The 26,284-nt window shown below is 60.5% G+C and overlaps 1 protein-coding gene across 2 annotated transcripts in view; it reads left to right on the plus strand.

The window, feature by feature from the left end:
* The window catches only part of TMEM104 (transmembrane protein 104), a 54,513-nt gene extending 29,548 nt beyond the window's left edge, over positions 1–24,965 (plus strand). For both annotated transcript variants that reach the window (XM_045164750.1, XM_006045209.4), the window contains exons 9-10: positions 10,291–10,384; positions 22,517–24,965. In XM_045164750.1, the coding sequence (XP_045020685.1) occupies positions 10,291–10,384; positions 22,517–23,277 (855 nt within the window). In that variant the 3' untranslated portion in view covers positions 23,278–24,965. The remainder of the gene's footprint in view (positions 1–10,290; positions 10,385–22,516) is intronic.
* The last annotated feature ends 1,319 nt before the right edge of the window (positions 24,966–26,284 follow it).

The raw sequence follows: 26,284 nt of genomic DNA on the forward strand, positions 1-26,284 counted from the left end.
AATCGGCACTTTGCACCAGTTCCAAGGGTGACTCTGGGTCCTCTCCCCCTTGAGAAAGTCTGCTGGCCGAGGCCCTCTCGCAGCGGTACGTGGTCTTGCCGACACCCAGCCTCCTGGGGAGAGGCCTTCCCTGGTCTCCCTTGGATCTGCCTCCCGAGGTTCGGCCAGGGAGGTGGGGGTCAGGGCCCTCCCGAACCGAGCCTCCCCCAGGAACGAACGGGCAGGCGTCGCAGGCCTCCGGGCTGGCGTCACGAGTCACGACTGAAGGTGACGCCTCCTCCGTGCTCAGAGTAGTGGCAGCAGGCAGGCTCAGTAGTTGTGGGGCGTGGGCTTAGCTGCTCCATGGCATGCGGACTCTTCCCGGACAGGGATGCAGCCGCTCCGGTGCCCTCATCAGGCCACTTTCAGACTCTCAGCGTCCCCAAGAGAGGGGGCCCTCCGGCGGTATCCCTCTGCCGCCTTGGCCAGCAGGCCCCTGCGGGTGGTGCTTCCTCCCGGAGCTATGGCGTGCCAGCCCCATGGAGAGGCCTCTGGGCTCTGACCATCCACCAGGGAGGAAGCCAGGGGTCTTCAGCCAGATTTCTCGTACCCAACTCGACAGAGCTCCTTGATCAGCCAGTTCCCCTCCCCACGTCCAAGGTTACTGGGCACCCAGCAAAGAGTCCTGCCCTTTCCTGACTGTTTGGAGGTCAGCGATCTGCAGGGGAGGGGTGGAGCCAGCCGCCCGTGCTTGCAGGGCTCCCGTATCCAGGCACCCGACTTCCTCCATTCCAGCCCCCGTGAAGAGCCCGGTTCCCAGCACCCGCTCTCCCTGTGCAGAGATTGGGGGAGGGGGGAGTTGCGTGGGGTGCCCACACATCCGGCCGAGGTGCCAGCAGCAATGGCTCTGCCACCTCCTGTCCCTGGGCGGGCGGGGCTTGCAGCAGAAGCAGTCAGATGCCAGCCGGTTCCTGGAGGCACCAACAGCCGTGCGGGTCCTGAGTCCACGGGGCTCGCTGCCCACCCAGCCCAGGGTTGCATGGCTGGGGATGTGGGTGCTTTCTCCCAAGAGAGCCGAGGGGCAGGACTGACGGCCCAGAGGGTCCCCACCTTCCGTTAACACAGTCCACGATGCAGAGTGATACCCGCCCGCCTGTTCCCCTCAAGGCCTCCCATTCTGAGGACCCGTAAGGCCCAGTGGATCCCGTCCTGGCCCCGACAACTGTTCCCCAGCCCCAGGATCACACGGCCAGTGCCTCCAGCTTCCTCGCGTCTGTGAAGCAGTGTATAATAAGTTGGCCAGGCCCAGGGGTGGGAGGACTGCCAAGTGCCCACTCCTCTCTTGTTCCTTGACATCCAGCAGAAATAGACCAGGACCCAGAGCTGTTTCCAGTTCTCCGCAGACAGATTTCAGTAGCTGAAGAGTGGGACGTGGTGAACCAGGCCCGTGGTGCCTGAGAAGTTCTCTCTGTGCCTCGGTTCACTGAGCCTGGGGAGCAATGTTGCCGTCCTCTCCTGCAGCTTTTCAAACCCTGCTGCCCATTAGAAAAACCCTGCCTCCCTCTACGAGACCTGGCGGCGTGTTCCCCGACCAGGGATCAAACCCGCAGTGGGAGCTTGGCGTCTTATCCACTGGACCCCCAGGGAAGTCCTGAGGCCTGTTTTCTTGCCTGGGAGCCCGCCCTGGGCTCATGTGCCTCCCTGGCTCCACGGGGCTCCCTGCCAGGGCCAGCTCAGCATTTTCCTGTGGCTGTCACCGCGCCCAGCTGGACGGGGACATCCCCACCCTGCCCTCTCTCCTCCAGCCCCCAGGACTCCCAGTTCTAATGTTTCGAGTCCTTTTCAGATCTCATCCCATGAGAAAAGGGAAGGCTTCCACTGGGGGATTTGGTGGCTCAACTTGGAGCCCTGGGCGCCTGGACCACTTGTCCACAGAGAGGTGCCCCTCACCAGCCCCCTCCCCGCCATCCAGCCCGGCCGCCTCCCAGCATGAGGCTCACCCCAAGGTCATGAGGCTTTTCTGTCTTTGACTCTTTCAGTCTGGTTTAAGGTTAACCTGACCGCCATTTCCCTGCTCAGGACCCTTTAGGAATGCCTCTCTCTGTGTGAGGCAGCTCTAAACTCCTCCACGAAATATGGTCTGCTCTAATCTCCCTTCTGGAACTTTTCTCTGTCACCACTGCCTCACCCTCACTGGCCACTGACCCCCGCAGATGCTGGGCACTTTTCACAGCTCTGCACCCCTCGCATGCCTTCCCCTTGCTGCAGAGTCTGACAGGCACTCACTTACTCTAGGCTGAATCAGGGGCTCCCCCCATGACACCCCGTGCCGTGGCGTTAATCAGACTCATCCGCGTGCAGTTCCCTGGCCTCACCGGGAGCTCCTCAAGGCCCAGAGCTGCGCCTTGTCCACCTTTGGGTCCAGAGCCAGCGTGAGGCCGGCCACAAAGGGGGAGGGGGCGCTCTGTGAGCGTCCGAGTGGACGAGACCCCTCAGGTGGGCAGCCGCTGTTCCAGCCTCAAAACCTCCCCTTCCAACCAGCCCTCCCTTTCCCAGAGACCTGGGCCGTCCTCCACTTCTCACTGCCGGGACAGAAGCTGCCCCTCAGTGAGGGCTTAGGGGCCCCCTGTCTTTGGGGGGGCGGGCGCTGCAGATCACGGGGAGCAGTCAGAAGCCATCCAGTCGCCAGGAGGCTGGCTCACCACCCATGTCTGTCTCTGCCACCCCTTGTCACCTGGAACGTGAGCAGTAGAGTGTTAATGTTAGGATGGGTGCCGGCTTCAAAGTCAGGTCTCTTCTGCCCGCAGGGCCCCCAACTTTCCACCTGTTTCACCCCACCTCCCTCATCCTCCCACAGCCCCGACCCTCTGCAGCTCCTTGTCATCATGTTCTTAAAGCCCACCTCGTGCAAGGTCAGGCCCCTCAGTCTTCACCTGGCACTGTGGGTGCGCACCACCACCACCGCCCCATGTCTCTTTTCACACTTGTAAGGAGCCAAGCTGTCCTTTATAAACCCCGGGGCTTATCATCATTGAGTGAGTGGCTGCATGGGTTTTCCACAGTATTTATCTCCCTCTCTAACACACACACAAACCACAAGGGTTGAGGCTCTGGCATCAAACCCTTGGAACCCTGCCCACCACCGGGTACCATCTGGTTTTTCAGCTGAGAAAGAGACAACACAGGCGCGCAGGCTTGTCCTCCAATCAGAGGGTGAGGGAGGCGGCAGCCATGCCAGGCTAATGCCACTGGACCAGCCCAGCCCTCCTGCCCCCGGCCCCCCGGGAGCCAGCCTTGGAGCGGGTACTGGAGAGACTCTTTCTCTGGGGCGTAATCAAGGGAGGGGGTCAAGTGCTCTGCAGAGAGAATGGGCCTTGGATACAGACAGCCTGAGCTCTGAGCTCTGGTCTCAGCTGTCTTGGTTGTTATGAGATCATGGACAAGTTAATTAGTCCTCTTCAGCCTCAGTTGGTTTTTTTTTGTTTTTTTGTTTTTTACAAAAGAAGACAATAGCCAGTGTGTAAGGTGTCAGGATTAAAAAGCAATCTTAGATGGAAGATGTTGTGTTTGGGCGCTCAGTAGGTGCCTGGTAATGTTGGTTCGGGCTTCTCTCGGGGCTCAGGGGTAAAGAACCTCCTGCCGATACAAGAGACGCAGGTCCGATGGGAGCGATGCCCCCAGGGGCCTGGACCGGCCTGTGTCCCGCCCAACCCTCTCGGATGGCACACGCGGTCCCAGGAGCCCTCATCTTGGGCAGTTGCCGCGTCAGCTCCATCCGGGGCCTCTTGGATGTTCTCTTCCAGGCCGCCCCCTCCCCACCCCAAACCAACGGAACTCACATCCTCTGGGCTTGGACAGGCAGAGTTGAATGCATGTGCAGGGTTGGGAGCAGCCACCCCTTCCATGGCTCCTCCCTGAAATCACTCTCCCAGGCTCCCCCGTCTCAGAAACAAATAGCGTTTTCACCCGTCTTCTAGCAGAGGTGTTTCAGGTCCCTCCTCCCTGGCCGGTCTGCATTGCTGCCTGGAAGCCACCCCCAGAGTTGCATCCTCTTGAGAGTTAATCAGGCGTGAGGACAGATCTTTTCTCCCCGATTCCCAGGTCTGATGGGCAGTCGAGGTCCCACCATGTGGGTTTGATTTCTTGCCTCTGTTCTGTAGCCCAGTGGCTGCTTAAGAACTCCCTGGGGGAGCCTTGTTGGCTCCGTGCCCTTCTCCCCCGGGCTGTGCCTCCTCAGCAGGCATGCACTCACCTTTTGACGGGAGCCACAGGTGTTAACGTGTCTCAGCTCTCGCTCAATCCAAATGGAACTAAATTGTTTGACATGAGCCAACTTGGCTTTCTGCTGCAGATGTCGTGAGATGATAGCGGGTTTCTAGAGCTGACTTCTGTGCTCCAGAAGCCTCTTTAGAGTGTCTGGGCCTCAAGTCTCCACTCTTATCTTCAGGCATCACCTGAATCTTTCATTCTATTCAGCAAGCATCTCCCAGGTACCTCCTGGGTGAGGTTTGAGGGGAATCCAGAGAGGGACCCAGGGACCCTAAGCCGTGGCCACCTGCTCTAATCAGCTCATTCGGGGGCTGGAGAGGCATCTGGCCTCCGTCTGACTCCATCACCCTTTCTCCAGCAGCTGAACATATTTGAAGGATCAGTGAGTAAGAGCTTGGCAGCACCCGCATCGTGGCCGGGCTGTTCGTCTGAAGGCCGGCAGCCTCTCCTGGCAGGGGCCCCGTTGTTCCCACAGTGGGGCTCCTCATGCTCTCGGGATCAGCCGCCCCCCGCCCATCCTCTGGGGGAGATTGTCGTTCTGAAACCTCAGCCTCCATTTCCTGCGCAAGTGCTGGTCTGTTGCAGCGTCCCGGTGGCCTCCTCTCAGCGGCGCTGCCTCTCCTCGCAGGGTTTTGGCTGATGAGCTGTGCTCGGGCTCCACCGAGCGCCATGCATGGGCCTCTGCTCTCCTTCCCACACGTTCATCCTTCGCTCGATGGGGATGAACGTGAACTCACCCTGCAGAGCACTCGGGCTGCAGGTCACGCAACAGGAAGAGTCCTGACCTAACGTTGTGTGGCGGGAGCTCCTCACTTGGCTTCAGCTGTTCCGCGTTCCCCAGTCCCGGCACGTTGGTAGGACGGGTGGAGTTCACACCATCCTCCCATGAGGGCGTGCTGCTCCTTGCTGGGGCGATGCAGCCAGGGCTGATGTTCACTGACTACCTTCTCTGCACACGCGATGCGCTCTGGGACCTTCACGAGCACTCTGGGGTCTCGCCGTTAGCTGGGGCACCCTCAGGACACAGGCCCCCGCCCTGAGCATGTGGCCCCAAAGCCTCCGGCCCCCACTCTGGCCCTCACCACCCCAGGGCACACCTCCTCCTCATGGCCGCGTCGTCAGGCGTTGTGATTCAAGTTGGGAAGATGTAAACTTCCAAACCTAAACGTTCACAGCCACTTGAGAAGTAAAAATAGACTCCTTGAGCATGTCTTCACCGCGCTTCAAGGGCACGTTGGAAGTTCAGTTCCCGTTTAGGGATGGGTTCCTGCTGAGTTGCCATTAATCCCAATTAACTCTTAACCCCAACAAGGCCAGCCCTGTGATCGAGGCGTCTGTGTCCTTTGTCACTTGAAATGACCTCCAGGATCAGTCCAGAGAGCTCAGCTGTGCCCTTGGTATGTGTGAACTGGCTCCCCGGGGCCCAGTGTCCTACATAGCCCGCCCGAGGGTCTCTGTGTGTTTAGGTAGATCAGGCAGCATATTGCCCTTCACCCTTCCAGAACTTGTTGCTCCATCACCCCTGCTGGATTAACAGAGAAGTCTGAGTGCCCCCTCCAGTCTTAGAGCATGGAGATGCCAAGTGGCTCTGCTGGCCTTTCATGTTGAAACTCTAGGGACTTCCCTGGTGGTCCAGCGGTTAAGAATCCGCCTTGCAATGCTGGGGACACGGGTTCAATCCCTGGCCCAAGAGGATCCCATGTGCCCCGGAGCAACTAAACCCATGCCACAATTAAGACCTGAGGCAGCTGAATAAATATTTTTTAAAAAAAAAACAGGGAACCTACAAGAATTTAAGTGGTGTGGTACCCACCGTGCGTTTGGTGATTCAGTCAGGAGCCCCCCCCAGTGAAGATGCAAATGTTTGGCAAAGCGGGCGGGGGAGACTGGCACCTGAGCGGGGCTTGAGAGGTGACAGAGAGAAGGAAGGTGGAGGGGGAAGGGCAGTCACGAGGGCAGAGGTGTGAGGGTGAGAACCAACTGGAAGTGGGGAGAGGAGGTGTTGTAGTGGGGAGGCAGCCTCACACAGCGGGGAGTGTGCGCATCACAGCGGTCGGCGGGGTGGGGCCGGTCCCATCCACTGCTTCCTGGGTCACCCAGCCTCTCCAGACCCCCCGTCCCCTCATCAGCAAAGGAGGCCCTGGCCCTTGCCTGGTGACTGTTCTGCTCGTCTAGGGTGTTCTCTCGCTGCCGCCTGTTGCAGGAGGTATAGCTGGTGTGGCGCTACAGATGGCCCTGAAACCGTGCGTGCGTGTTGAACACGAGCAGGTGTGCTTGGGGCTGAGTGTGGGGAGGGGACACGGGTGCCAGCGAGCTCGGGCCCAGGAGGGATCACGACAGGAGCACGGGGCTCCAGACGGCTCCCCAGTCCCAACCTGCCGCCAGCCCTCTGCCCACCTGAGTCCTCTTACATTATGTATTGTTACCACTGTGACCCCCCCACACACACACCTCTGACTCCTCCCAGGCTCCCTGTGTCCCTTCTAAGACTGTAAAAAAGCACACTCCTGTGGTTTTAAGCCACCAGGTTACAGCAGCCGCCAGACATGAGCACAGTGAGGAAGGACTAGGGGGTCGTGGGAGCAGCCGGAGGTGGGTGGCGCCTTTAACCTGCCTGGGGACGAAGGTGGAGAAGCAGCCCTGTCGAGTGCTGAGACTCCCGGTCAAGTTCACCGAGCCCCCCCGGGACATCTCGAGAGCCGTGGCCAAGCGTGCCAGGGACGTGAGCCACCTCCTGTCCACCAGGAGCCCCCCGGGACTCCGTGCCTTTGGTGGGCATCTCGACTCACCAGCTGGACGAGAGAGACCCACACGCAGCCCCGTCTGCACCCTCCCGGGTCTCGGACTTTGTTCCTGTGACCAATTCAAAGGTTTCATTTAGAGACCAAAGAATTCGTTCTTTTTGTCTGTTTTTTTTTTTTAAAGAAACACATTTGGCCGCGGCAGTTGGTGTCCCTGCCTCCTGTAATGAGTCCAACTCGGAGAGTCCTTGAACAGATCCCAAGCTTGAACTGATCAATGGCGTTTGGGTGTCTGGAAATGGCTTGGGGAGCCAGCTAATTTATAATGTCACACAGGCTGGACAGGAAAACCCAGGAGGACAAACTGTCTCCTGCCTTTTCATTCCTTCTTTGGGTAAAAAGAGAAGGGAAGACAGGCAGTGCCACGCGTGGCTGTTCAGCATCTAGCAGTGAGCTCGGGCCGGCGGGACCCTGGGGCCGTTTCCCCGCCCAGACCTCGCAGCTGCACCGGGGCGAGGCCATGCACGCCGCTGGCCGAGCCCTCTGCCCTTTCCCACCCTGGATGCCAAGTCTGGCTGAACCAATTTGCAGAGAACACCTGTTCCTTAATTAGCCCCAGCTTGCGCCGTGTCTCGGTCTGGGCTCCCAGTGCTGCGTGAGCTCTGCCCCGCGTGGGGGCTGCTGTTTGCCCATTGGCCCTACGTCTTCCCGGACCCTGCGGTCGGTCTGTGGTCCCGACCTGGGGGGATAAAGAAAGCACATTCCAGCGGCTGTCCAGCCACAGATGTCACAGCTGTTGACCCCATCTCCCCAAAGAGCCCTTCACCACCTGCCCCCAGCCTGGGGACAGACCTGTTGTCACGCACATGGACCCCAGAGAGCCCGGCAGGGCTGGACCCCCGTTCCCAGCCTGACTCATGCTTCCTGGCACTCGGTGGGCACCTCGGTACACTTCCAGACTCTGCCCTGGGAGGTGTGTCTGTGTGCTCCGTCCCTTTGAACGAAGGGTCTCTCGGCAGAGTCCCGTCTACAGGGGGGTATGCAATGGGGCCGCGTGTGTAAAAGGGTATTGACGTATTTCCTGAGGAGGAGGATGAAGATGGGGTCCCTCCTGGAGAGGAGACCTAGGGCGGCCCACAGCAGCAGAATTCCCAGCCTGCCTGCAGGGCGGGTTCTGTGATCTCCCTGTTTTTACATAGTAGAACCTTCTAAAACCCAGTCTTTAGGCCTCCAAGTTGAGCTCTGACCCCCCACCACGAGTATGTCCGGCACCCACAGCTGGAGGTATCATAGGTCAGAAGTGAAACACCCCAGCTCCTGGCCCGGGCACACCACAGTGTAGTTTCAAGCAGCCCAGGGTCATTGGAGAACGTTTATGGCAGGTGGCTTGGTCCATGTTTTTCCACGTGATTGTCCCGCCCCCATCCTTCAAAAGAGAAATTCATCAGTGGAAAGTTTCCCTGAGGTGGTGATTTTCCTAAATGACTTGCTGATGGCACCGCAGACAGACTGGCTCAGCTGGCCGGGAGCTGGTGATCCCACCCCTCGCCGTGTCCCCGCGCCATGCCTGCTATGCAGGAGACCAGAGTTCGATTCCTGGCTTGGGAAAATCCCCTGGAGGAGGGCGTGGCAACCCATATCCTTGCCTGGAGAACCCCATGGACAGAGGAGCCTGGCAGGCTATAGTCCATGAGGTGGCAAAGAATCGGACGCAACTGGGTGACTGTCACCTCCCTGTGTCCCCAGGCCACAGGGGCCAGCGAGGACTGCTCGGGAGCCCTTGTCCTCTGCCTCCCCCGTCACCCCGCCTGCTGAAACCGCTGCTTCTTCCAGAGCGGAAGCAGGGCTGGTTGTCAGCCCCCCGGAAGGAAGCTCCTTCCAGAAGTCTCCAAGCCCCGGGGGACTGCCAGGAGGCCGTACCCACCCCAGATAATTAGAGCCCTTGCTTAAGTGGCGCTTCAGTCTTTCCTGTCATTCTCACAGTGATAATGGACTTGGATGAGCGGTCACAGCCTCTCCCACATCCTGCTCCCCTTCCAGGCGGGGCGGAGTCGGGGTTGGGGCAGAGTCGGGGTCGGGGAACGGGCTCACCCCCCACCCCCATCGGGGGAGCCAGGGACTGTCCACCAGGCCAAGCAGCTAGGACGTGTTCACTGGGATCCCAGGGCCAGCCCCGACTCCCCCAAAGCGAACCCTGCTCCCCACTTCCGGGCTTGGCACCTTCCGCTGCATCTCTGGCAAGCGTCATCAGCATTAACGTGATAAAACGGCTCGCTGTAAATGTTAATAAGGTCTGCCGCCTCCGCCGCCGCTTCGCCACTGCCGAGTGGCAGACTGGAAATGGTGCCATCCTGTAACTCCACCCAGCAGCTTCTAATCACTCCGCTCTCGGAGCAGCCGGCTTGGCATGGAGAGCCTCAGCTTCCCTCCGTCCCCAGCCCCAGTCTCCATGGGGCCACGTTTATCCACCTCCCTGTTCTCTTTTGCAGAGGGGGTTCAGTTTCCGCAGATCCCAGTCTCTAAGGCGGGGTGTGAATTCTCTTCTGTTTGCCCCCTAAGGAAGCACTCGCTCTCCCTGTTCCCCAGAGAGGAAGGGCAGAGGAGGGGCCAGTGCCGGCACCCCCACAGCTCCCACCCCCAACACCTGTCCACTCCGGGCTTCCTGCTCTTCCTGGTCCAGGATGTTTCTCTGTGGCTCTGCCCCCGGAGACACTGGCTCCGATTCTCCAGGCTTTACCTTCTCTCAGAATTCAAGAGGTTGCTGATTACCGACATCCTGATTGATCCTGTCCTCTGAACCATTCAGGATGGTGTCCCTCCCACTGCGCCGGGTCATCGGGGCCCCTGCGTCCCCACCCCACCGTCCTTTCTTCCCAGTAAACCGTGAGAGCCCAGGATGTACCTGGGGTTTGTTTCAGAGCCTCACCTTCCTAACCAGTGCTCATGCCAGCCTGCTGCCGGGCCCGTGACCCCCTCGGTCAGCACTTACTGAGAAGAGAAGCAAGCAGGGCCATGTCCCCAAGAGATAACCTGCAATTTGCCTAGAAAGTCGCCTCAGGACCACAAGTGTGAGGTGCAGCAGACACGCACGGGTCTCAGTTTCTGTTGCAGCCCTGGTCCCAGGAACTCGCCAGGCGATGCTGCCTGACCCCAGGGAGCCTCTGCCGCTCCCGGCGCACACCTGGGTTAGAGCAGCCCTGGGGATGGCTGGAGGCTGCGTGAACAGCGTGCCGTCCCCACACGCATGGAGTGCCACGTGCGCCTGGCCTCTGCACCTTCTCACTCTCGTTTTTGTCACCAGGCCATCTTCACGCTCCTCCTCGGACCCTTCACCTTCTTTGACGTCCAGAAGACCAAATACCTGCAGATCCTCACGTCCCTGATGAGATGGATCGGTGAGTCTGACAAGCATCTCGAGGTCTGCCTCACTCCCCTCCTTCCCAGTCTTCCTGAGACGGCCACACGGGCTCGCAGCCAGCGCTGGGAGGTGGAGGGGGCTCCCGTGGACTCCAGAGCGCAGGGAGGAGGCAGGCACTCTGTGCCTTTTTACTGGTGGGCAAATTTTGTCCTAAAAAGACAAGTCATTTCGAGGTAATGTGGGCAAAAGCGGGGCTCAGCCCAGGACCACTTGTTCCGATTGTACTGGGTCCCCACCACCCAGAGGAGTGCTCCGGGGCTCCTAGAGGCCTGGATGGGGCTGGGCCCCTTCAGGGCAGGAGAGCAGCTGCTCTTTGTTCTCACAGACATGCCACGCGACACAACCTTAAAACTCAGCAGGCCGTGGTGGCCACCTCTTGAGTCCCCGGCCACTAGAGCATAAAAAAACACCATAGTACCTTCCAACTGACGCTGCAAAGAGCAAGACCCCCAGTGTCCTTGGGGGAGCTCGGGGGTCTCCCCAACACCAGGTCGGCAGCTGGGAGTTCATTCACTTCCGACACCATCCTGCCAGCCGCCCGGAAGGGCCGGGACCCACCTGGGCCCACGACCAGAGGCCGTGCAGTCACCATCCCCCCCGTCCCCGGCAGGCGCTCTGGGATCAGTTGCACACTGGTTTTGGTCTCAAAGATGCTGTTGCTGTTCTGGTTGATGGGCCTGGCAGAAGGGTCTCCCCAGCACTGCAGGATCCCCGGGGGGCACGTGTAGCGTGAGGTCCTGTCTGTGTGTGGTGAGCGGTGCCTGTGTCAGAGGAGAGAGGTTGTAGGAGGGAGAGAGGAAGCTGACGGTAAATAAAGGGTGGGTGTCTGGCACGGACACCAGGCGGCCCCAAGCTTGGGTCAGACCCGCCTCCACCCGCAGAGGCTGTGCTGAGCTCCCAGCGCTAGCTGGGCCCCGGGGTGCCTGGGTACCTCCCGCAGCCCCTGCCCCTCCAAGTCCTGCTCTTGGGGTCCTCGCCTTCCTCCAGGACGGGGCTCACGGAGTGGAGCCCACGGCTCAGCTGCTTTAGAAAACAGGCTGCTCTTTTCCCCAGCGTGGGCCGCCACGGCCCGCCGTGACCCGGCTCTCTTTCTCCTCCTCCTGGCTGGAGCCTCTCCCTTTAGGGCAGCGAGGGGACCGCAGGGGGGCTCCGCCAGTCTCCACCTGCAGCCCCTGGGCTCTCGGAGGCAGCCCCTGGCAGGGCAGTGGGGCGAGGTGGCCGTGGCCTTGAGAGAGGGCGCGAGGCGGTGACATGGCTGTCGCTGCGAGTCCCTTGCCCCTCTTCTCCCTCTGATCCGAGAGAGAATCAATCGGCCGCAGCCTCTCCACCAACCGTGGGTGACAGCTCAGGCCTGTCGTTTGTCTCTCTGAGAGAGTCAGGCCTCTGGGCTCGAAAAGGAAAGCTGTCTCTGACACGAAGCCCTCTCGGGTGGAAGCCCAGCCACCCAGTGATGTCAGCCCTCTGACAGGTAGCTGAGCCTGGGGTTCAGTTCCCGCTGGAGCCACCTGGGCATTTTCCTTTGCAGACCTGCTCAAAGGGGTCTCCCCTGGTCCTGACCCCGGAGCACGGGACAGAGCAGGATGGGGGGTACGGAGCAGAAATCGTTTACCCGGGGAACCGCTAGGCAACCCCGCCACAGGAGGGAGCAAGTCACCCCTGCCCATGGGATATCGCGGTGGGTGTGGGGCGTCTCGCTTCTGGCCCCAAATGACCCCAGGTGATTTTTCTAGAACTCCTGCAGAGGCAGTGAGCGCCCTGGCCCTGTTTGTCCTCTCGAGTGTGTGCCAAGTTGTCAGTGTGTGATGAGCCCCCTCTTCATTTTGCTGCTGAATGGCAGCTCTGTGGCCAGGCCCCCCCTGCCTTCCCACTTCCCGCACACCCTGTCGCTCCCCACTGCCCAGATTAGGGCCCAGGATGTCCGGGGGAGCCAAGCGGGGAGGGGAGATAGGGTGGCAATCAGCTGGCTTGGGTTCTTGGAAGGCACAGGGAAGAAGGAACACCGAAGGGACCGGAAAATCATAAATAGATGTGCTGAGCCGGAAGCTTTCTCGTGCGTAATTAGGAGTTTGTTCTGCCATCTGTTGAGGCCAGGGCAGGCTGCAGGGACCCCGCCTGAGCACAGCCGTCCCCCACCCCCCACCCCAGAGCTCCAGACGAGCTGAGAAGCCTGCGGGCCGGTCCCTCCACCAGAAGCCCCTGGTTGCGATCTAAAGGGCCGATGGCCTTTGCAAATAGCCACGTGTCAGGAAAACGTCAGAACATGTCTGACAAGCGCCACCATTGATTTCTTTTGCTGCTCAAATAAGTGCTGGGGGGGACCAGGCGGCTGAGTTTGGGAGACCCGGAAGATACAATGAGACCATGTAGAAAGCGCTGTCTGCACAGCGCTCAACGTCCAGACACCAGCCCCACGCACACCCTCACCATCGTCATCTCTGCTACCACGTCCCAGGAGTGGCCCCAGAGTGAGCCTCTCTTGGGGCTGGCCAGGAGGTCAGGGACGTGGCCCAAATCACTCCAGAAAGAGCTGTGTCCCTGGGTATCCCCGCCGAGATCTGGGAGCCTTGCCGGCTGCCACTGTCTGGCCTCCCCGCCCCACCCCCCGCCCACCGCTGGGCCCCAGGCCCACCAGATGGGATGCCTCCCTGCTCTCCACCACCGTCACCCCCACGTCTTCAAGGAAAGCCCGAGCCTCCCAGTAATGAGACGCAGGCCAGCCTCACAGAGAGGCCGGGCTTCCTCCTAACTCCTAGTTCTCACCGTCAGCCACGCATCCACCAGGGACACTTAGGGGACGCAGACGACAGTGCTGTCCTTCAGGCCCACAGTCCCAGCAGCTGTGACCCCAGAGCTGGAGCCTTCAGCTGCCTAACCGACCGCTGCGGACCGTGGCCCCTGGGCCGCCCGGGGCAGGGGCAGGGGGGCGGCTCTCAGGCTGGAAGGGGCCACAGCAGCAGCATCCCTTCACCCCCATTACCGGCATCCCCCGCAACACACCCCACCCCCAGCAGACACCTCCCGCTCTGGGACACAGCTGGCTCGGCTATGGGCGCCCCATTCAGTGTTATTAAAAAACCGCTTCTCTCTAATAAAGGCAGCTCCGGCATGGCAGGCCTCCTTGGGCTGGGCTGTCAGGGACCCACAGGGCTGCCTTCCCTCTGATCGTGTATTCAGAGCAGCACCACGCGCGTTATTCCTGTCTCTGTGCTCCCCTCAAAGTGGGTCAGGCACCATCCCCCTCAGCGGTCTGTGCATACGCTGGAGCCGCGTGGATTTCCTCGGCCCCCGCACACCCCACCTCCCCCTGGCAGGTGCCCCAGATTTGTCCTCCAGGCCGAGCCAGCAGGGAGAGGTGGGACCCAGGGCTGGTGGCCCGAGTGGCAGAAGGTCCCCAGGAGGGGACGTCACCCGGGAACACGAGGGGTCCGATTTTGCCCATCCCCAGAACTATCTGTGGCTGAGTGGCCAACTCCCCCCGTGGATCCATGACTGATCTCAGCTGAGCGTCTCCTGCTGGGGCTGCTCTGATCCGTCACCACCAGCAGCCCCGGGTCGTCCATGCCTGGGCCATCTGTTCCCCACATCCTGTTGGCTCAACAGGCCAGCTCTGTGTTTGAATTCCTTCACGGCCACTCAGCGCTGTCCCCTCATGCAACTGGTGCTTCTCGGAAGGCCAGGAAGGACCCCCCCCAAATGAAAGTAGCACATGGACCCCCACCTGCCCTCCCAGCCAGGCTTCGTCCTGAGCCGTTGATGCTGCCCCCAACCCCGACATCCCCCACCTCGGGCCACTGTCCAGGGCTCTCCTTGTGTCCACACAGCCAGCGGAGGGCATCCAGGAAAACTTTTCTATGTATGTTTCACTCTGGTCTTAACTTTATTCTTGGTTTTCCAAAAGTTTTCTCTGCAGATGCAGAGGTTAGTTGAAAGAAGAACCGGAGGATGCTGTCTTAAGGCTCTTAGGGTAGAGAAGACACTTAATTAAAGCTTGCTGAAGGGCGAGCCGCTTGTCACCAAATGACCCCTTTCATTAGTGGCAGGGCTGACCTCAGAGCCCGGCTCGGCCCCGAGCAAAGACCCTGGCTGGCTCTCCCCTCTGAGCAGCCTCTGCTGTCGGCAGCTCTGCCCTGCGCGTGGCTCACACTTGTGCTGACCTGGCCTTCAGGCAGGGACTCCTGCTTGTCCAGGAGATCGGCAGGTAGCTGCCTGGACTCCAGCAGAGAGAGCGGGGTGAGGCCCAGACAGGCGAGGTGCCCGACGGACTTACAGGCGCTCCTCCGCTCGGAACCGGGCTGCCCGCGAGCCAGGGTGAACGCCAGCCAGGCAGCCGGGTCGGGCGGCCGTGTCGGAGGAGCTGTGGCCCCGAGCAGCCCCGGAATCTGCCTTCAGACCCTGGGGAGCCCCACGCCCTTGTCACAGCTCTGCCTCCCCTCTTTCTGGCGTTCCTGGTTTCTCTCTGCATCCAGCCGCTGCTCATCAGCTGCCTTAGTGGGCTCAGGCTGTTGTAATGAAACCGTGAACCAGTGCCTTAAACAGCAGAGGTCTATTTTCTCAGTTCTGGAGGGTGGATGCACAGGATCAAGGAGGCTTCGGGACTGGTTTCTGGTGAGACCTCCCTTCCTGGCTTGTAGGTGACCACCTGCTCACCGTACCGTCATATGGCTTTTCCTCTGTGTGTGCAGACAGCGTGTGCTCTGTCTCCCCTCTCTCTTTTTATAAGAGCACGTGGGACTTCCCTGGTGGTCCAGTGGCTAAGAGTCCACCTTGCGGTGCAGGGGACACGGGTTCGATCTCTGGTCTGGGAACGTCCCACGTGCCACGGAGCAGCTTAAGCCCGCGTGCCCTAGAGCTGGTGCTCCGCAACAAGAGAAGCCCGAGCACCACAGCGAAGAGTTAACCCCGCTCGTCCCAACTAGAGAAAGCCCACGTGCGGTAATGAAGACCCAGAGCAGCCAAAAATAACTAAATAAAAATTTTTTTTAATTTCTTTAAAAAAAAAAAAAAAGCACATATCCCATCAGATTAGGGTCCACCCTTCTGATCTCATTTGACCTGTAACAGCTCTTTAGCAGCCCCGTTCCCAGCTGCACCAGCTGGCTGATTCTTCCCAGCAGCCCCTGGGAAGCACACAGTCACCCCAGGTGCGGTCACATCAGGGTTTAGGGCTTAGACATCTGAATCCGAGGGGGAAGGAGTAAGAAGAAAAGGTTTAGAAAGGACTGAGCCGCCTTCGGGCAAAGTGACGGTGTGGAAGTTTTATGTTTCTGATCACCCCGAAGATTAGTCTGTCTGCCAGCCAGAGGCCCCTGGGCCGCGATCTCCCAGCGATTACAGAGCCGGCTCAGACAGCTTAAGAAAAACTGAGAGCCCGCCCTCCCAGCCGCCACTTGCCGTGCCTCAAGGGTGTGGAAAGTTGAAGGATGAAAAGGCCAGAGCTCTTGATTTCATACTTAAGGCTTGATTGCTTCAGAGACTCAAATACCTGCCCTTGATCAACGACCCGCTCCTCCTGACATACTTGAGGCTCTGCCCTGAGTCCTTCTGGAGGAGAACCTCCATCCCCTAAGTTGATTACTTAAACGCCCTTCTTTCCTGCCTCTGAGATGATAATGATGCCCACCAAGCTCGAATCCTCTGGAAACCTCAGGGGCTGATCCAGCAGGGGAAGGCAATCAGATCCAAAGTCCCTTCCTTCATCGAAACCCAGGGGACTTGTGCGAGTTACACAGGCAAGGCCAGAGACCACAGAATGTCTTGTGCGCCTGGCACAAAATCTGACCCAGGGCCACGGTGCTTCTGGAGCCGAGTGCATCTGCTCAGGGGGCTTCCCTTCTCCCCTGAGGGCACCCCTCCCCACCAGAGAGTGAGTGTGTCCTTGTGTCCTGTCCCCTCTGGGTGTGAAAGGAGCCTCTGCCCCGACCACAGCCTGAGCTCAGGCAGGAGGGCAATGACCCGAAGGATGGGCTGACATGGGCACCAAAAAACCCAAACAGTTCCCTTCCGGTTCCCACCCAGCCTCGTATAGAAAGCACACGGTGAGTCCCTACAGCCAACCTGGTGTTGGGGACAGCTTGCCCTCGTATGACCTTCAGCGGAGCAGGAAGAGGTGGCTCTGGTTCACAGAGCAGGTGTGAGCGGCCTGTCCTGGCTCCTCCTCGTCCCCCAGAGATTAGCTGACACCTGGGCCAGAGAAGGGAAGGGTCATGACTGTGACTCAACCTGAGCGGGGTCATGGGTTGACCCCAGGACCCTCCTTGCGCAGAAGGAGAATTGGGTGAGGACTTTGGGGTTACAGGTTTTCCTGCTGGCCTAGGCTATCAGGATAGGAAATAAGGTTTCTGTGATGATAAAAGGGACAGACACGTTTTTGAGTGATTGCTGCGCGACAGACCCTGCCGTGTGCTTCTTCAGTTCAGTTCAGTTGCTCACTCGTGTCTGACTCTTTGCGACCCCATGGACTTCAGCACACCAGGCTTCACTGTCCATCACCAATTCCCAAAGCTTGCTCAAACTCATGTCCATCGAGTCAGTAATGCCATCCAACCATCTCATCCTCTGTCGTCCCCTTCTCCCGCCTTCAATCTTTCCCAGCATCAGGGTCTTTTCCAACAAGTCAGCTCTTTGCATCAGGTGGCCAAAGTACTGGAGTTTCACCTTCAGCATCAGTTCTTCCAAAGAATATTCAGGACTGATTTCCTTTAGGATGGACTGGTTGGATCTCCTTGCAGTCCAAGGGACTCTCAAGAGTCTTCTCCAACACCACACTTTAAAAACATCAATTCTTCTTCATTCAGCTTTCTTTATGGTCCAACTCTCACATCCATACCTGACTACTGGAAAAACCATAGCTTTGACTAGACGGACCTTTGTCGCCTTTTTAAATAACATCTTATTCCATGTCCCCACGCCCACGAGCATCTCTGATTTTTAAAGGTGATGAAACAAAAGCGCTAAGAAGCTAAGTGACCACCGCAGGCTCACCCAGTTCAGGACAGGGCCAGGAGTTGAGCCCAGTGCAACTCGAGGACTGAAGCTCTTTCAGAAGGAAAGCAGCAGCCCCCTCCCTCTCTCCTGTTCTCTCCAAGGGATTAGAGCTTTGCAGGCTGAGCTGCCACTCCCAGCCCTGACCTGTGTGTCCTGGGAACCTGCCCAGTGGCTCTCTGTTCCCAGCCAGTCCTATTCTATAAGGAACGATAGCCCAGCCACTTGTTCCTGCTTTTAGGGCCAAGAAACTGCCTGATCTTCAGTGTTCTCAGCTCAGGCTAATGTTACCCCATCAGCTCCTCCCAGCCCTCCTGAATCTCAGGGTTGGGGGCTGAGGGCAGCCCAGCTCTGATGACCCAACCTACAAGGGCACTGGGGGTTGAAGGAGGAAGCTGGAATCTCTTGGGACCCAGCTCCCCGCCTGAAGCACCGGTGCCCAAGCTGGGATGGGCACGCAGGGCCATTCGTAATCATCAGCCATGGCACACTGGTTCCCCGCTTGGAGAGGAGGGTGCCATGCCCCTGACAACCGCCTTGATGGATGGCCTACGCCTCGCAAGTGAGGGAACAGGGCCACTCACAGGGCCCTGAGAGCAGCAGGCTGGGGGGGAGGGGGGGGGGCATCTGGAGCCAGGCCCAGAGCTCAGGGAGGGAGGTGGCACCAGGCCCCTCCCAGGCAGCGCATAGTACAGCGCTGGCCGCGGGCCAGGGGCTGGGCTGCCGGCACGGCCCCCGCCCAGGGCACCACTGGAAGGAGTCCACCAGCTTCACCCTTGGCTCTCAGTCGTGGCTCCTCGTGTTTGTGTGCTCCGGGGCCCTCGGGGATCAAGGATGAGGGACCTGGCCTTAGTGGACACGTGTCCCCTCTCCTCCCATGACAGCTGTGTCCCTCCAAGGGCCCGCAGAGGAGACAGCAGGGGTCAGGGCTGGGCTCGGGCCTGTGGGCAGAGTCCCCCCACCTTCCAGAGGCGCTCTGTTCTAGCTCAGACTTCTACCAAACGACTGACTGAGTGACCCAGGACCAGAGGCCACTTCCGAAACGCCCCCAGCAGTGCATTCCCTCCCCTCTGCAGGGCAGGCCACCCAGGTGGTCACAGCCCTGGGCAACTGAGAGCTTTTTAAAGACAACCCAGTTTCACACCTCAGTCCTGTGTCTCTTAAGTGTTATGTGCAAATCAGGGCAGGTGACAAAGGGGCGTTTCTGGCGGAGCACCCTAGGGGCCTCGCTGATGACTTGTTAACTGTCCTGAGTCTTGGTGTTAGAGTTTACTTTGACCCCCACACTTGAGGCCTCTGATGTCCCCGGGAGTGAAAGCTGGCAATGACGTGACCCCACTGACCTGAGGCTGCCAACTGGACGTGCCTGAGCCGGAGGCCCGTCCTGGTGTGGACTTTACTTTCAACCTGACCTCCTCAGAAAAGGAATCAGGGAGATGTCTCCTCCAAGCTGTGCACTCAGGGCTCAGGATCTGTACAGAGATTAGGACCTGCCTTCCGCTCCTGTCTGTCTTTCTGCCTTGTGTGTCTCTCCCTCCCTCCCGAGGCAGCGCAGGAGCAGCTCAAGGTGGATCGATACTCTGAGGGTGGAACAGGGCATGGCAGCAAGTGCCGACCAGGGGCCCTGACCCCGTCCCGCCCCCTTCAGGCTGACCCTCCCCTCCTGCACCGCGACAGGGACAGCCTGACCGGTTCTTCGAAGCGACTCTGGCACCTGGCTCCCCTCTGTGAGCCCCAGGTGGTCTTCTCTCCTGGCTTGGACCTCCTGAGACTGGGCTCTCCCCATCTACCCCCATAGCTCACGTGGCTGTTAGCCGGTCCTTTCTTTCGTTGTCATTTCTCCCCTTTAAGTTCCACCTGCTGGGCCCCCTGGACTGTAGGCTCTAGAAGGACTAGGACTGTTCCTATTGGCACAGGACACCATCTGCAGATGCCCAGAGTAGTTACCAGCACAGGGGACCCTCAGGACATCACTGCTAAATGAATGAATGAATGGTCCTGGTGAGCCCCAATTCACATAAAACAGGCTCGGTTGTTTTTCCCCCGGGCTGGTGCTGCAGGTATTAAAAGAGAAGCCTGCTGACCCCACTTGTTACCCTGCAGCTGCCCCTTCCGAGGCCGACAGCCGCTCCTCGGTGACGTGTGTCAGGCCCCTAGCTGCACCCCCACCCCCAGGGCTGCCTCCCCAGCGGCCTGGTGCGGGACGCAGGTGGAAGTGGATGGATGTGGCCTGCAACCCCAGCCATCACGCAGGCTCTCTGAACGCAGCCTGTGAGGCTCGGAGAGAAGCCCAGCCCGCCATGTGTGCCCTGGGGAACTGCAGGTTCTGCCCGCCCAGACATCAGGATGCTCACTGCCCTGTCCCCTCTCCCACATGGCTGCAACCCGGGGGCGCGAGCTGTCCGTGGCGGCGCCCGAGCCCTGGGCGTCCGGTGTGCACTCAGAGCCCTGCTCTCCTGGCCGCATCTGTCGCTCACAGCCTGTCACCCTCGTTTCATCTTGATTTACGATCAGACCCGATGAGTTTTTGGAGCAGCCATCTCCTGGGGACGGGACAATCAATCTAGGAGACAGCTGTTGAACTCTGCTGCCCTGGCCACCCCGGGGGAGGGAAGGGCCCGGAGGGAAGGCGTGTGGTGCCCAGGGCAGGACCGGGCGGCTCTGGGGAAGTTGGACCTCGAGCCCCCAGTGCCACGACCCCTCAAGGTCAGAGCCACCCGTCAGGACCGAGCAGGTAGCTCTTTCTGAAGTCAGCAAGCCAGTTTCTGCCTATGTTTCTTACTACGTCTTGGCGATTTAGAGCTGAAGAGGAAGATGAGTAGAGACGCGCCAGCCAGCCTCCTAGCTGGAGGGAGCAGGGATAGGCTCACATCCAAACAGCCAGCTTCTCCTGCCTCCTGCACACCCAACAGACCCAGAGCCCCTCAGCCAAGTTCAACAGAGCTCTGGAGCGTTTACCACGTGCCTCTTTCACAGCACGCACCAGCCTCGGCCTGGGCCAGGGGTAGTGCCAGTTCACCACCAGACACTCGGGTGGTGGCAGGACTGACTGAGCTCCTGCCTTGTAGCAGCTGCCCTCTTGGCCTTGGCCCTGCCTCAGGTGGCCGACCTCTGCTACCAGAACTGTCAGCTGCAGCCTCTTGACTAGCTAACTACCAGGTGGGCCCAGGGCCAGCTGTAGCCACCCCACCCGCTCAGCTCTGTTCCGTAACCCTCTCTGGCCCAGGGCAGACTCCCTGCCTAGTTGCTTCAGTCGCGTCCGACTCTTTGTGACCCCATGGACTGTAGCCCACCAGGCTCCACTGTCCATGGGATTCTCCAGGCAAGAATGCTGGAGTGGGTTAGCATGCCCTCCTCCAGGGGAACCTTCCCAAACCAGGGATCGAACCCATGTCTCCTGTGGCTCTTGCATTGCAGGAGGATTCTTTACCACTCAGCCACCAGGGAAGCCCAAGACTCCCTGGCACACGGGGGACTCCACCTCCACCCTGTCCGGCCTTTCCCCTGGGTCCCCCCACCCCCCGCCATCATATCCTGCCCCAGTGCACTTTCTGGATGCGGCTCTCCTACACAGATCTCTGACCCGCGCCCCCCGCCCGCACCCTGCACCCACCCCAAGAAAACAGACGAGCCAGACCACCGGGGTCTCGGGTGTCCCCGAGGGGGGAACTGGGTTGCCGCTTCCCCTTGACTGACCAGTACTGGCAGGACCTGTGATGCCTTCGGTCATGGGGCCCCCGCAATCAGGAGCAGCAGGGATGGGTGCTTCTGAGAGCCTCAGAAACAAATCATCGTCTTTATTGGCAATTTCCACGGCCTGTTTCCTGGTTCCCCTCCTCCCGACTGGTGCCCGGCGGCGTCGACAGCTCCGATTAAAAGTAACAGATGACAGTTCCATCCGTCCTGCTCCCAGGTGTCACTGTGGGCAGACGGCAGTCTGGCTTCCCGGGCGTCCTCAGAGAAAGGGCTCCCTTCCGGGGAGCGGACGGTGTGACCTGGCCTGAAGGGCACAGTGGGGAGACCCCCAGCCTCCCACCTGGGAGGAGCCCCGAGCCTGCGACGGCCTGGCAGGCAGGAGCCACGTGGCCGGCAGCCAGGTTCTTCAGCCACTGTCCCTTCACCTCGCTTGCATCACTGCCCAAGAAATGTCAGGTGTCACGGTGGGCTTTACCTGAGCCGTGGGGGCCCAGGCTGGAGGGGCTGTCAGGTCTGGTCTGAGCACAGACAGCAGGGGTGTGTGGACCCTGGCACTGGAGATAGGAATGCCCAGGGTCTCTGGGTGTGCGGAGTGCCTAACGGTGGCCGTTCTGGGAACTCTGAATAACAGATTCGGGAAGCCAGAGACTCGGCGTCCACAGGATCAGCAAGGGTGTCTGTCTTCCAGGCGCTGATGTTCAGGAGCGCCGGCTCGGGGTGTGAGGGCCGCTGTAAGAGTGCAGCCAGCCCAGAGCTCTGTCTGCTCTCAACAGAGTCCCCAATCCCCTTCTCTTTCTGCCCCACACCCGGGGCAGAGTGGCTTCCTGTCCAGGAGAACAGAGCCACACAGCCTCGGCCTCTAGCCTTGGCCTCAGCTCCCCCAGCATTGGCCCCCAGTGCTGTTTCTTGCCTCGAGTGACTCTGGGTCCCGTCCTCCACCCAAGGCTGCCATCCTCCGTCCCTCCTGCCCAGGAGGACGGCTCCTCCCAAGGGCTCCGTGCCCTCCACCCACGCCCCCCCACCCTGATCCTCAGACAATCCAGTCTTTTAAACCAAAGGAAGAAGAGCGACCAGCACCCTGCTCCAGGCCTCCCCCTGCCAGGAAGCCTGCAGGAAACCCCTACCCCCGGAGCCCTGGGGCCCATAGGGAGCCTGCGCTCCTCTGAGGGGACTGATCGCCCTCCTGCCGTGCCCAGCCACTCCCCCAACACGCACCTTCCTGTACCTGCGGGTGGGGGGAGTGGGCGGGATGTCCCCAACAGCAGCAGCCACCGCCGGCCTGCCCCCGAGGACGACTCGCCCAACCTTGGGAATCTTAATGTGCTTTCTCTCGGGGGCTCGGGTCCTGCCGTCGCCACCCCCAGACCCGAGACAGGCCCCGGGCGGGGCTGCCCCTCCTCCCTGCCTGCCTGACCCCCGTCCTGTCTTGCAGCTTTTGCCATCATGATCGTGCTGGCCCTGGTGCGCATTGCGCACGGGCGCGGGGAGGGGCACCCGCCGCTGGCAGACCTCTCGGGCGTCCGGAACCTGCTGGGCGTGTGCGTCTACTCCTTCATGTGCCAGCACTCCCTGCCGTCGCTCCTCACCCCCGTCTCCTCCAAGCGCCACCTCACGCGCCTGGTCTTCCTGGACTACGTGCTCATCCTGGCGTTCTACGGGCTCCTCTCCTTCACCGCCATCTTCTGCTTCCGTGGCGACAGCCTGCTGGACATGTACACCCTCAACTTCGCGCGCTGCGACGTGGTGGGCCTGGCCGCCGTGCGCTTCTTCCTGGGCCTCTTCCCCGTCTTCACCATCAGCACCAACTTCCCCATCATCGCCGTGACCCTCCGCAACAACTGGAAGACGCTCTTCCACCGCGAGGGGGGCACATACCCCTGGGTGGTGGACCGCGTGGTGTTCCCCACCATCACCCTGCTGCCCCCCGTGCTGGTGGCCTTCTGCACCCACGACCTGGAGTCCCTGGTGGGCATCACGGGGGCCTACGCGGGCACGGGCATCCAGTACGTCATCCCGGCCTTCCTGGTGTACCTCTGCCGCAAGGACACCCAGCTGGCCTTCGGCTACGGGACCATCAACAAGCACAGGTCCCCCTTTCGCCACACCTTCTGGGTTGGCTTTGTGCTGCTCTGGGCTTTCTCCTGCTTCTTCTTTGTCACCGCCAACATCGTCCTCAGTGAGACCAAGCTCTGACGGCAGGACGTGTCTGGTGACGAGAGGGGTAGGAGCCCCCCACTGGCAGAGCCCAGAGCTTGTTGCCTCCCTGGGCGCAGCGGGGCGGGCAAGACCCAGGCTCTTGGAGAGGACCTCCTCCCCACCCAGGATTCTACACAGCCTGCACCTCACCGAGGTCGCTCTCCTCCAGGTCCTCTTGCCTGGGGCTGCCCCCGACCAGCCGAGTCCCACAGCAGGGCCACACAGCTGCTCCGAGGTTCTAGTCTGGCTACTGGACTCGAGTCCTCTGCTTTGGAACGGTGGAAGCGCAGCGCTGGCACGCTGCCACTATTTATACCAGACACACGTCCCCCAGCCTCTCTCCCAGCCCCTCCTGCATCTTTGGGAAATCCGCTCCACCAGGCTAGGCCCAGAGCCCTCCTGTCCTCCCCACTGGGCCTGGCAGGGCTCACCTTTCTGCCAGGCCTGGAGGTGCCAAGCACCTCTCCTAAGGGAGTGCCAGGCCAGCCGGTGACAAGGACTGGATGTGCTAATTGGTCCCAGGGGCCCCAGACCAAAGCAGTGAGGGCCACGCGAAGGGCACCAACATCTGTCCCGGGCTCCTGAGTCCACGATGACTCTGGAGCAGCGGGCAGAAGCAGCCCTTTCCTCACAGACACAGCAGCCCACACATCCCTGGAAGGGATCCCTGGGCCTCCTGCAGTGCCAGGGTTGGGGGGGGGCACAGGCCAGCATACAAGGGGCACTGGAGGGGAGTGGCCCCCGGCTGTCACCACTGTGGCTGGGAGCACCCCAGGCATGTAGCCCATGGTTCCCACCCTGTAAGAGAGGTCGGGCCTGCCCCCACTCCATCACTAACAGGGGCTCCCTTTCAAGCCAGGCTGTGGGTACTACCCGATGTCCATGCTCTCCATGTCCCTTGGGTGCCGTGGGGTGAGATAGGGCCCCGCTCACCCTTCCCATGGAAGGAGGGCCAGGTTCCCAGGCACCTCACCAGCTCCACGTGGTAACCCCCGCCCCCACAATCATGCATGCACCTGCTGGGCCAGCCTCCCTGGGAGACACAGGTGACTCGAATGAACTGCATTTTCAACGTGCCTTCTTCTGCTTCAGGACCCGGGGGCTCCTCCTGGCCCTCCCTGGCGAGCCCCCGGCCCTGGGCCTAATCCTCCTGTCCTGGGGCCCAGAGCAGTGGACAGGAGCAGCCTCTGGGGTGGGGTCCCTGCCCCTCCGTCCTTTGATCTCAGTGCCTTGCTCGGCTCTCCAGGGAATCCCGGCAGCCTGCTCTCCGCCCCCGCGCATCTCAACTGTCTTCAAACTTTGGACAGAGCGTGGACGCCAGGTCTTCTGAGGCCCACGGGTGGTCTCGGGGAGGGGAACACGGGCTTTGCAAGAACACGGGGAGTCCGTGGGCGGTCCCAGCCCTCCCCGGGGGGAGCTCCCGGCCTGTGAGAGTCCAGTGTCTCAACCGGCCGCGACCTGCTTTCTCACTCTTGTCGCGCATCTTCCGTCCTCACAGCTCGTCCAATGTACTGTTCTCTTGCATCCTCCTGGAAAGATGCCCCTTCCCCTTTTGCCTCCCAGGAGGCCTTGCGGGGTGGGCGGGGCCGGGATGTGTCCGCCCCCTTGGGCGGGGACCCTCTCTGGGGCTGCCCAGCTGTTTTGCTGAAATGTCGATTAAAACGTCTGTGCTTACCCTTCTCCAATTACATTTTCCTCTTGCTTAAGGACAAAGCGAATCAAACCATCCTGCCGCCTCAGGCTCCAAACCAAATTTTGGACACAAATTTATTAGCGTCGTAAAGCCAGGTTGATTTATGTGGCAATCTGGAGCTGACAGCCGCGGAGTCGGACAGCCGCGTTCCGCTCCGCCTCCCAGCCGAGCAGCCACAGTCCCGGAAATAAGTGGCCGGAGGTGTCCACACCACTGATGGCAAACCAGGCCCCCTACCCCTGCCGGTCTGGGCTCCTTTGCTCCTTGCTGTTTGCCTAACGTCTGTCCTGTTGGAGGTCAGATGGGGTCAGCGTCCTCTCTGCTGCTGATGGCCCCGGGGAACGGGGGCTGAGGGCCTGACAGCTGGCCGGTCCCCAGGTGCTCACCTTGCCCGTCCAGCGCGTTCCGCTGTATTGACACCGCTTAGGGAGGTGGGCAAGTGGGGTGATGGCTTCTAGTCTACAGACGGCCCTGGGGTCGGTGGTGGGGAAGCTAGAAAAGGATGCCAGCCTGACCTGGCTCGGGTCCAAGTTGTCATTGCGGAGGAGACCCCAACCCGATGCCATTCACCTGCCCTGGCTGCCCCAGACTGGCCCTGAGGGCAGGCCAGGTCAAGGTGGGAGTCAGCCTACTCTGTCTGTTCCCCGCAAAAGTACTGAGCCTCGTGCCAGCAGCTCCTGGCTGTGCCCTCACCTGAGGCCAGAGAGGCGGCTGCAGGCTTACAGATGGGGCATATGGCGGATGACAGGCCAGGAGGCACTGCCAAGTGGTGGGAGGTGGGCAGCAGGCACCTTGCCAGGCCCTCAGCCACACAGCTGTTCTTGCCAAAATGGGGGTGGGAGCAGCCTCAGCAACAGGCAGAGGCCAAAGGCAGGTTGGGGGAGGGCAGGAGCAGCCCCCCACCTCCCTGGGGAGAGAGCTCTCCCAGGGGGAGAGCCGGCAGTGTGTATGGCACTGGGCCAGTGAAGGCTAAAACCATGCTTCTTGAGAGACCCCACCCCTGATCGGGGCTGACACCTGGCTCTTCTGCAACCAGGATCCAGAGCTGCAGGTGGGAGCTGTAGGATCCCGCCTCCCCAGGGCCTGGGGCTCGTGGTGTAGACTGCAGAAAGGGAGGTGACATCTCCTGAGTGCCTGGTGTGTTCCAGGCATGGCACTGGGCACTCTCCATCTGGACCTTAGCGGCATAACTTGCAGGTTAAGAGTGGAGACCAAGAAATCGGACCTGCCACTTGCAGGCAGCAGCCCCCAAGCTCTCTCCTCCTGTCTTTTGTACCTGCATCCCTGACCTGTATGGGAGCTCAAGTCCAG

Source organism: Bubalus bubalis, chromosome 3, assembly GCF_019923935.1.
Source record: "Bubalus bubalis isolate 160015118507 breed Murrah chromosome 3, NDDB_SH_1, whole genome shotgun sequence".
Classification (NCBI taxonomy): Eukaryota; Metazoa; Chordata; class Mammalia; order Artiodactyla; family Bovidae; genus Bubalus; species Bubalus bubalis.